The following is a 12,028-nucleotide window of genomic DNA, read 5'->3' as shown; positions in this document are numbered from 1 at the left end:
CAGTGGCATCACCAATCTTCTGAGAGTACAGACAGAAGTAGGGTTAGTTTGGAATTTAGGAAAGAAAGGTAATTTTTAGGCAAGATAAATACTTCTAGATTCCTAATTTACCTAAACAAATCTTCACCTTTGGAGTTCAATGAGCAGAATTGTCAGTATAGAGTTATGTTAAAACTTCATCTATGTAAAGACTTATGTTGATGGGTATTGGTTCGCCTGAAGCAGGTTTTGCATCTCCATACAAATCTGTGAAAAGTCAAAATTTGTTAGAAGCAGGTCAGCTGGATCTGTCCTTTTCTGAATTCCGAATGATCTCAGAATCATCTCAAAATAATGGCAAGCTGATTCCATCAACGCTAATCCAAAGTCTATTGACAAGGGCTATAAATTTACTAGAATGGGGGAAACTGAAATAGTATTTATTACTTGTACTATTTACTTATGCGCATACAGACATCTGAGACATCTATCCAAACATTTTCCTGTTGAATTACCAGAATGTTAAAACTGTTACTTGTCTACTCGATAACTCTCAGCCTATTTACTCTTTGAGAGGTATGCTTCCTTTAGACATATGATGTATTCTGTGCCCAGCATTCATCTGTGAGTAATGTCAGCATGTAAGCACTATGGAAACCTGTAAATGTATACTTCAACCAGACCAAATAGGACTCTGTTCTTGAACGCTGAGTTTATTTAGTTGCCATGTTTCAGTATCAAACCTTTAACATCAAATGAACTTTGTTTAAAATACTAAATATATTTTTAAAAGTTAAAAAATGTAGAATCATGAATTTACAAACCACCAATCATGGAGAGTTTACGAAAACAAGCAGTGCTATATTTCTTATGGTAGAAATGTGTGCTAGTACTGTATATGTGTTATTGGAAATACTGTTTGTAAAAGCAGAACAAAAATAATGATTTTTCTCATAGGAAATATTGATAATAATTATATTGTATATTTTTTAATGTTTGGGCATGTATTTTCATTCTTTTTGTACCATATTTCAATAAGGATGCAATAAATATATATAGTAAATCAATTTATCACCAATATAGATTTTCCCCAAAAACTTAATTAAAAAGTTGACCAGTAACTTAGCCCATTGAAACTGACATAAACCATGATTTACAATAGAGATGGACGTTCCCTAAGGCAGTGTCATTGTTTTATTTTGAAGAAACAAAAAGCTTTTATTTCACTGACTTTTTTTAGTAGACCCTAGAGCAGAATTTCCATTAATAAGATATTTACACAAAAAGTAAGTGCCAACAAATACATCAACTCTCAACCATTATGTCATTTCTGTTTCAGATGCTCACGCTTCATGTGCAGACAGATTTAGATTGAAGATACTGATCTTTTATAATGCTTTGACTCCAGCTTCTTAAGTGCCACGGGGCCAAAATTCTCATTGTAAAGCTGGCTGTATAAAAGATAAAAGATATAAAAAGATGTATAAAAGATGCATTTTACTTACACAAGACCTACATTGCTGTAAAAGATTACAGAACAAAACCTTTTTATTAATTGAGCTTTCACCTAGACCTTACAGTACTTAGAAGTGACGGTAAAATATGCAGATAATTCAACTATATATTTAACTGGATTTAATCAGTTTCTGTTAAGGTAGGGTATTGGAAACAGCAGCTTGTAGAAAAGGGTATTTTATGAGGCCTCTAAATCAGTGCCACAATAACATCCATTTCGACAATTCCAATATAGGTGAGTACTTCATGTCTTGGAGAGGTGCCATGGAAGCAGAAAAAAAAACACAATTTCCACTTCCAAAATAAATAATTGTCACTCACCGGACCCACTGTTCATAGTTTTTCACGGTCAGGGTTGTGAAAGTTTGATAGTTTCTCTGTTACTCCATTTGAATTATAAACATGCCTTGTATGACCCTTAGTGTCAGTATCATTGCTTTATTTCATTTTTCTTATATACACAGCTCATGATACTGGCATTGTGGGCCATAGAAGGGCTGTTCAGAGTGTTGAAGTGGTGTTTTTTTCTACTTTAATGGCACCTCAAAGCACATGAAGTAAATTACACACATATATTGTGACTTTTATCAAGGAATGCTGCTGGTTTAGAAGCTCTATCAGGCTTTAGACTGATTGATGTTGGACTTGCTATATGCAATTCAACTTTTTACCAGTTGAGTAAATAGTTTAGTAGGTGCTCTAAAAACAGTATCCTATGCAGTTCTACATAACTAAGCCATCGTTTTCTTTAACCAAATAGCCTCATTATGTACCTTTTTTTTCATTGCCAGAAGGCTAGTTTAATTACTGGACAATTTCAGTGAAATAGTGCAAGGTAATAGATATATGCCTCTCATGTAATTCCATATGTGTAGTCCATGTAAGAGATTATTTTGGACTGGATAGTATTTGGTACTGCATTGTCCTCTGTACCACAAAACAGTTTACTGTTTTTCTGGTTCTAGTAATGGTTATGTACTGGCACAAGGATTTAAAAAATGGGCATTTTCATATTAGTATGTACTAGAGAGCTAATTCTATATCAGTGTACTTGTACTATCTTTTACCTAATAAAAATTAGTTAATAGAACTATAATCTAATACTAACATGGTACTGAAGCCTTTAAAGAGACAAACTGTAATAAGATGAAGACCCAATAAACATAGCATTTTGTTCCTTCTCATGACACCCCACCTAACAAATAATAATTTAGCAATAGTTTGTCCATAGACTCTCTGGATACGAATTACATACCATTAGTCCCATTCTATAAGTAAACATAGCCCATGTTTTTAAAATGGTATCTAAATATTGTATAAAAATAATTAGAATAAATCTGGTCTTATTGAAATTGAGAGTGTAAGCAGGCCACAACAAACCCAATGCTTGCAACTCTGGATATGCAAGAAATATGCTATGGTTATACACACCCTGCCCCGACTCTGAAAGCTCTGCAAGCTCATCGCACTGTCCTTGGACCAACATCTCTACCCATAGACTGGGGATGAGTGTACACTAAACTCCCAGCTTATAAGTCTGGTGTCTCACTCATCCTCCCAAGCTTCATGCATGTTGAGAATAAAACATTGAGCTTAATTTTATTATCAAAGGAATTTTTGGTAACTCAAGCAGCGAACATGTTATGCAGATACAAGGAAATGATGATTGCTTCAGGTTTATGAAATGGTTGAATGCCAACAATAAAAGCTACACAGGAGATAAAAAAAACAAAATGAAGAATATGTAAGTGAAATGTTAATTGCCATGTTCTTTGTTAGATTTGATACTGAATTCATTAAATCTGTAATTGATATGGCTAATAGCAGTTACCCATAGCAGCCAGTCACTTCATCTTCCATCATTTTAAATGATGTATAGTAAAGGATAATTGGTTGCTAAGGGTTGCCTAAAGTTTTGTCTACTTTTTGCATTGCCTTGTTAAATAAACTCAAATATATATATTTAATAAGGCAGGTAATGTACTTATCCATAAAAGTCTAATCAGAAACCATAATGAAAGCTGATATTTGTTTGGTTGGCATTGATAATGGGATCTCTATAATATTCTGTACATTCCTAATATAACAACTAGCAGTAAGCTAGCTGCTCTCCTGTTTAGCTTTCTTTTGTATGATTAGATTAGTGTGCGTCAATACTGTAAAATCTAAATATGAGGAAGAAACGGTTAATATTTGTATTGTGTTTTAATCTGCTTTCCTTTGGAGGCAGGGCATTGTCAAGTAAGTATAAACACACAAAATGCATTGTTATATCCACACATTTACATTAGAAATGTTCTGACCAGTCATGCATCAACATTATTAGGCCGTTGATTTTGTCATATGCAGGCCATCAGTTGTTCACTTCTGGTATTGTAATATTGGGGTAGAACTTTACATATGTACATTTGTATTAGTGAAAGTAGATGTGTTCAGCCTTTTTACATCCTTTAATTCAAGGTCTCCAAATGGAGACCCCAAAAATGTGTTTCCCAGTAAAACTTATTGCATTTCATGCGTCTACATTTATTATCAGGCTCTTAAACTAATACTATTAGGTATTAGGTTTGGGGAAGAACTTGTGAGTGGGGAGAATTTGTTAACATTAACATTATAGTTGGCTAAATCTCAAAAAGCTGCCGTTTCCTATCAGTTCCACTTCATTTGGACTCTAATTCAACTAAACTATTGATGGTTCTTTATTAAACTAAATTTTTTTGTTTTAATTAATTTGTTTTTACTGGAAAATTGGTAAAAAACCAATTGTAGCCATTAAATTTCAGTTCAGAGTAATTTCAAAGTGGCCGCAGTACATGACTTTACTGTTAAGCTGTAGATGCCATTTTTGAGAAAATAAATTACATTGGTTATTTTCCTTGCAAAGATTTTGCAAAGTTTGTCAAACTTTTTCAAGTAATTCCATTGGAGCAGTTCAATTACATCTGATGCATGAATTGCAATAACTTCCTAAACTGAAATCTGAATTCTAAGTGGGCGACTCTTCCTACTATTATCACATGATCAGTCATAAAGTATTATTGGGAGAATGAGTCAACCACAGTATCAGGGAAAGACATATCTGAGGGCCATCTATACGTAAATAATGTAAAGGACTCCCCCACGTTTGTTACAGAGAGGCAACATTAGAATGTGTTGGCCTTCGTAGAAACTCACATGGCTGCAGAATAAAAAAGTAATGTAATTTTATTTTTTGCTGTATCATTTTTTGTAAATCTATATAGACTTTTTACTAAGTATTTCCTGTATTGAGTGGAAAATTAATTGTAGATATCCTAGAGGTTATGCAAGTCAGTAAACCTATATAGCTGCTCTCAACACCTGTCCTGTAGCACATTAAAAATACTGTCTGACAGTGATCTAGCCTAAGCATATCAAACTCAAGTTCAGTGATCGGCCACAAAGACATATCTTTATTAAAGACAGTCACATCTTTATTACAGATGACATATTTTGGAATGAAAATATATGTAGTAGCTCAGGAGAAGCTTGGGAAAAATCGGGAATGTAAAATCATCTAAAGCTGCCAACCACCTTCTTCAATTTCTGTCAAATTTACTTCTATTTGTAGCCATCAAATGACTAACAACTTCAGACAGTCTTGCGATCGACTCAGCCTTACACTGCCGCCAACCACCTTTAGACAGTCCCTGTATATGCAGCTTTTGCATCTCCCTGGATTCAGATAGCCTGCTTGTCTTGCTTTGCTATGGCCCATGCTAGTTTTGCTCTAGAGACTCCTCTTTTGCTGTCACCCTCTGCCCTGGAGCTGCGGCCCTCTGCTTTTCTTGCCCACCCACCACCTTTGTGTCTCCCTGGTTTATCTTTTACATGATATCCCAAAATATTCAGTGTCTGATACCATTACACTAAGTACACATTAAAGAATAACTATATGGGCTCTCTACAGCTAATCCATTCTCATATAGTAAAGAGAGAGCTTTGCTTCCTCGTGTCAACATCAAGGAGATGGCTGATCTGGGTAGTAGTGTCACCACTTCCAAAATATAATTTCAAATTTTTTGAGACTAGAAGTCAGACGCAGCAGTACCTCTCATTCTACAGATATACAGCTTATTTAAAAGACATTTGGTGCATACCAGGATGTGCACAGCTATTTTTCATAATGAGTGAAAGAAAAATAGTTATTTTTGGTGGGGTTTTTAGATGTAATTGCTATTTTAAATATTCTCTATTCTGCATATGTTTACATTTCAGCTTTTTTACACTTCTGGTCCTGTTTACATGGGTATATATGACACATCTCTGCACAGATATTTATATCTGTGTCATATATATATATATATATATATATATGACACAATGTGCTTCCACAAATACCCACCACAGGGGAAAATTGTAGCTTAGCCCTTTATAAACCAAATTGCAGTCTAGGAAGTTTTCTGTTGTACAATGTGTAGAAAGAAAATAATGCCTAATAATGTAATACAGATGTGACTTTGGAAAGTTACCTTGTCCAACAACATCTTATACATCTCTACTTTGCCTTTTTCATTCTATAATATTTTAGGTATAACAAAATGTTAAGGGGCATGCAAAGATCCCATGTTGGCAGGAACAGAAATGGGGATTTTATATAGGGTGAAGATCTTAATGTTGAAATGTCCTTCGTATAAAATGCTAGGAGCAGACTTAGTTTACTAGGTTCCATGTGTAGCTAAATACCATTGGTGGATTTATAACCAAACCAAATTTAGGGTGAACCCCCCTATCAGTTTATTTTTTTCTGTGTGTACTGTTTAGTATATTTTTCTTTACTTCCTGTACTAGAACCACAACACCAAGTTAAAGGAAATCCCTAATGTTTGGGGAGTTTCACTTTTAAACAGTTGTCTGTGGAATAGACTCCCCATTGGACGATATTTTTTTACGGGTGGTTATGTCCCATTCTAGGAGTATCTAAACCATTCTGACTCTATACAGAACTAAACAGCAAAGTTTTTTTTACGAGAGATATGAAAATACCTGCAATTTTCATTACTTATGTTACCCTTGCTAGAAACATTAACTCCCAGACATGACCCATTACTACTCCTCCCGTCCTCACCTTTCCAACTAAAATATAAAAGTGCGGAAACGTTTTGAAGACCCCTCGTATAATCTTAATCATTGCAAAAGAAAAGCAAACAGTCAGAATTGTAATGAATCATGGTCAGTGGAGAAGGCTACTCCTTAGTGGTCACTAAAAAACTGTCCTCCACAATGATGGTCAATGAAGAAGGACTTTTCAGTGGGACATTGGATTTCTTTGATTGCTGGATAGTAGGGGACAGAACATCCTTTACATTAGTAATTAGTTAAGATTGCTTTACCTTTTATTGATGTTCAGTGGAATAATGGCCCAATTTCTATTTATGGCGTATGGGACCAGGGCCTAGACATTGTAGCCATTAGTGGTTAGTCAAAGAACCCTCAACAACCCCCAAAGGTATCATTAGTTTTCATGGAAAAGAAAGGCTGATTTATATCATATCATTACATATTCAATTATCATAAGTGATGTTCTTAACATGGTGTCACTCACCACTGGAGCTTGGTTTTGCACCTAGTATTTGTCTAATGGTAAGACAGAACTACTTCTCCATTAGGGTTTATCAGACATGAAACGCTCCTTAGGGAGAACTCACACTAGCAGAGGTGAGAACTAGCTTCGGATGGAAAGCTTGCTAAAAATGCTTTTATTGATCCTTTCAGAGGGACAGAACTTTTCATAGTATAAATTGCATGGTGATTCTATAGCAAGTAAAATAAATTTTGTTACAAAAGGTATTGCTCAGTTATTTGCAAATTTATATGATAAACATATACATTTTTATGCTTATTTGTTTTATTTAACAAACAATTTGCTCTGATACGAACTAAATGGATCACAACTGTAAACCAACACAAACCTAAATATACTTATTTGAGTAGTGTGAGCTGAGCTTGTGGGGTTTTTTTTCTCAAACCTAGCAACCAATTTTGTCATGTGGACAGATTTTCCATGTTATTGTGTATAATTATCAGTTGCAGAGTATATTAAGTACATTGAACAAATGATTAAAATACATAGGTACCTTAAATAAAAGCTGGACAAAACATAAGGTATATCTAGAGGGAAATTCAAATCTTGAACTTGCCCAGCTCAGGCTTTCCTTTTGATTCTTTAGTATAATGTTGCTGACAGAGTACAGTAGAGAAATGTTATGTGGAGCAATTTTCTACAAATTGAGTTTTCCTATGTCTTTGGATCTACCATTTGTGAAGATAGGGTGTAACAATTTGTGTTTTTTTAATCATATATTTAAATTTTGTTTCCAATTTTTAATGAAACGTAAAATGAAACTTGGGAGTATAGAAATTGGAACAGAAAATAATTACCCTATCCAGAAGGGTTTGAGATGTTTGGCTAGTATTGTTTCTATCTATGCATCTATCTACATGGTCTTTAATAGTGTCTGGGATGTTACCTCAATTAATATTACACACTATTTATATAGCGCTGACATATTATGCAGCACTTTACAAAGTCTATGTCACTAGCTGTCCCTCAAAGGGGAATCTAATGTCCCTACCAAAGCCAAATTTCTTTAATACAGTCTAATGTCAACTTTAAGGGGAAGCCAATAAACCTGACTGCATGTTTTTGGAATGCGGGAGGAAACCGGAGTACCCGGAGGAAACCCACGTAAACACGGGGAGAACTTGCAAACTCCATGCAGATAACGTCCTGGCCGAGATTTGAACCTGGGACCTAGTGCTGCAAAGGCTCTGAGCCATCTTACTTTCAAGGGCTGAACTTGATGTTCGGCTAAGCTAGTGCTATCATTGGCCAAAAAAAGCTTGGTTAGAGAGAGCAATGCTTTATCTTTTTTATTGTAGTAGACTTTTACTAGGGATAGTTAGTGATGCAAACATTTTGGCTAGACCAAGGAAGCCCATCATGTTTACTCATAGGTTGGGATAAGGATCTCTTCATGGGGACAACAGACTGTATCGAAGACCATGTGTAGGATCATATCCTACCTGGCATCATCCCAGGGAAAATCTAATTTTGAAAAATCTAACATGTGATTTATACTGAATAATGCCTAGTTGTTTAAGTAGAGATTGTATTAATGCACACAGTATATTTTGTAGGTTGCAGATTCCATGAAACAATAAAGAACGCCTTATTATGTCTTATTACTGATAGAATAACGCTCTGCTAAAAACGTAGTTGAAATAGTATCTGCAGCTAGAGCCCCCCTTTGTTCCCAGAACATCCGTAGTGCTTTCCTGTGTCCCTGGTTCATTCTCTAAAAAACGCTTGCTTATTGGGGCCTATATACTAAGCCTTAACCATCAAGCTCAAGAATATTTTTATAACAATATGATAGCTTAAATAATGGGTTATTGACTGAAGTGTAGGTTTCTGTACTCCAGAGCCTGCTGACATGTATAATGTATTTATATTAGTATTATGCAGAATAAAATGCCTGTACATCATTTCTGCTGTAACAAAGTACAGTGTTCTGCTCAAAAAGCATACCTGTTTCTGGAACTCTGTCTTGATGCTATCATATTTTTGAATAAATGTCTTAGAATTTTACATCAGCAATTTTTATTATCAGACCTTTAAAGGTTATGTGCTCCAGATATAAGATTATGACAGTTAAATGACAGTTAAAAAGGTCAATCCAACTCAACCTCTGGTATTTCAGTTATTAGTAGGGACTGAGGATTTGGATCACTCACTGGCATGTAATATGTATTAGGGCTTCAGCAGAAAGATATTACCTATCCATCACCACCGAGTCTTCCTTCTGCTGTTCCAGATTTATTTGGTGGGATAATTTATGACAAATGAGGGAAAAGGAAGACCTTGTAATGTTACTTGCGAAGGAGCAGACTATAGAGCTTAGCTGGTGATATCTCAACACTGAAGTTCACTGTCGATATAACAAGCCAGTATGTATTTAATCCTCTGGTATCTACTAATAATAAAATATCAGATTTGTGTGGACTGACCTATCAATATTTGTTTTGCTTCATAGGTAATATAATTTTTGCATGCATTCTCATGATAGCTGTATACGGTAATCAAAAATAGAATTTATATCTACTATTAGTACATTAGTAGTTTTTTTGTAACTGTTATGTTACACTAATTATTAAAGCCTAGTAAATAGGCCCCATCGGTTTGATGTTCGCCAGTACCTCTGGGCTTTTAGCAGATGACCTGTGATGAGTATCATGATTCATATTGACTAGTGTGAGTTCTCCCTTCCTCTCAGACCAAATGCACTAACGTGTCTGAAAGTTGCTGGCATGCGTTCATTTGATTTGTACAGCAAATCAAAGCTCATTTGACCCTCGCTTGTGCATGAAACGCATGCTCAGGTGTCCTCAGCAAACAGTTACTAAGTTTTTCACTTGGTTTTATTTGCTGCTTACAAGGGGATCAAGGTAATGTTGTATATTGTGATAATTGCCATCATTCACATTGAAGTTTACCTATTCATTGCTTAAAATTAGTTAGCTTTTTCAGTTCCTTAAGTAAAATTGTTAAAAAAAAATTGTTTTTATTTAGGGGAACACATTGGCCCCTCCACATTGGCCTTATAAATTCACATTCCTATAGTTATATTCCAGTGAATGTTAACTGGTTCAGTTCTTGCACCCGCATATACCTTATAGACCTCAGTCATTTTTACTATGGGACTGATTATTCCGTAATGCCTTTGTGATTAGTGAAAATACTTTGTGATTACTGAAAAACACAAAGCCTTCCTTTGGTAATAAAGACATGAGTTTATTTTTTATTTAATTTAAAAGATATAATAAAATGAAAATATTTGTATTTTTAATTTGATCAGTGTTAGATTTCAACAATTAGCATTTGCATTGATGAAAATTACATTTATTCTATAAGTTTTCTTGTTTCTAACAATACTAAAATTAAAATTGCACTTCTGGTGCAAAGCATTGATGAGCTTTTAACAAATAAACTAAAGGATTGTTTTTCCTATTTTCCTATTTTTTTGAGGAACACGAAAAACAAAACTTACTAACCAAACCAATAAAAATATAAAAGGTTAATTAATATTCGTTAAAATAATGGAAAAATAATAAATAGAAGAATAACATTTCGGGGTTGAAAGCAAAAGAGTAAATATTAGGGCTAATGTGTTTGTTTTATGCTTGAGTAACTGCATATGGGCTAATTTGCTTAACGAGTTGAACATTTTTACACAAGAAATTGCACAAATACTTCAATTTTCCAGTTATGTGCAGGTAACATAAGTAAACAGATTTTGCTTTTCACATGATTGGACAATTGAAGTAAATATTCACACACATTCTGTGTTTCCAAGATTCTCAATTTCTTTAGTAAATTAGCTTAAGGTTACAATAATTTTTTTGCATTGGGCCTGATTTATTAAAACTCTTCAAGACTGGAGAGGATACACTTTCATCAGTGAAGCTGGGTGATCCAGCAAACCTAGAATGGATTTCATTAAAGTCATTTGCTATCTGCTAGGTCCAGGTTTGCTGGATCACCCAGCTTCAATGATGAAGATGTATTCTCTTCAACCTTGGAGAGCTTTATTAAATCAGGTCCTTTGAGTTTGGACAATGTTTTAAAGTCTCATATTTCACAACATTGAACAAAACAATGTACGTGAATGTTAAATTTTTTGCCACAGTTTGTCTGATTGCTTGTCCATTTATATATTTTTAGACCATCGGTTAGCAGAGCAGCTCCTCAGCCTGAAAAGCTACAGAAGAATAACATTAATAAGAAAAAGAAAGTGGTTGAGGTATGTTTGTATCAATGCAAGTATGTTGTATTTTTAAAAGGGGGTTTATTATAGCCTGACTTTTTTACCTTTAGTGAGTGCCATTGAACATAACTTTTCTGATCTGAATTATAACAAACCCCTAAAATAGATAAAACACATGGAATTAAAATTGGGGAAAAAAAACATACCCATCCAGTTGCTAACTCGGTTACATTACCAGATTCAAATGTTTGCCTTTTGTCTGCTTCTTTGTATCTTCCTTTAATGGACTGGACACTGGACAATAAGTGCACAAACATTGAACAGGAATGCACTAGTTTTCAATATTTATATTTTATAAAATCTAACATTTCAATCTAATAAATATATTGCATAGTTTAAAGTCCCCTTTGGTTATGTAAATTACCAAAATATTGATTGTTACTATACTATATGGTCAGAGGTTTGTGGACACCAGTCTATCACACCTTCACTATTTGGGCAAAATTATCAACTTTTCTCCAAATTGTTTCCAGTGAAGGGTATTGTTAATGCTACAACATACAGAGATATTTGAGACAATTGTGCACTTCCAACCCTGTAGTTACAGTTTGGAAAAGGCTCTTCAAATCCAGGAAGAATGTGTCACAGTACACAAAGGATATGGTTTGGTAAGTTTGGTGTAGAGTCACTTGGGAGACCTGCGCAGAGACTTCACCTTAACAATATTGAACATTTTGTTAATCACCTGC

The 12,028-nt window shown here is 34.5% G+C and overlaps 1 protein-coding gene across 5 annotated transcripts in view; it reads left to right on the top strand.

Annotated features, from left to right (window-relative positions):
- Positions 1-12,028, top strand: part of EML6 (EMAP like 6) — a 99,496-nt gene that overhangs the window by 66,109 nt on the left and 21,359 nt on the right. For 2 of the 5 annotated variants that reach the window (XM_072409686.1, XM_072409684.1), the window contains exons 28-29: positions 3,721-3,735; positions 11,237-11,315. In XM_072409686.1, coding sequence (XP_072265787.1) covers positions 3,721-3,735; positions 11,237-11,315 — 94 coding nt within the window. Of the gene's footprint in view, positions 1-3,720; positions 3,736-9,951; positions 9,961-11,236; positions 11,316-12,028 lie in introns of all 5 variants that reach the window. The other 3 variants (XM_072409687.1, XM_072409685.1, XM_072409688.1) reach the window with 2 other exon arrangements.

This window comes from Pyxicephalus adspersus, chromosome 4 (assembly GCF_032062135.1).
Source record: "Pyxicephalus adspersus chromosome 4, UCB_Pads_2.0, whole genome shotgun sequence".
Lineage (NCBI taxonomy): Eukaryota > Metazoa > Chordata > Amphibia > Anura > Pyxicephalidae > Pyxicephalus > Pyxicephalus adspersus.
This window is presented reverse-complemented; position numbering and strand designations above follow the sequence as displayed.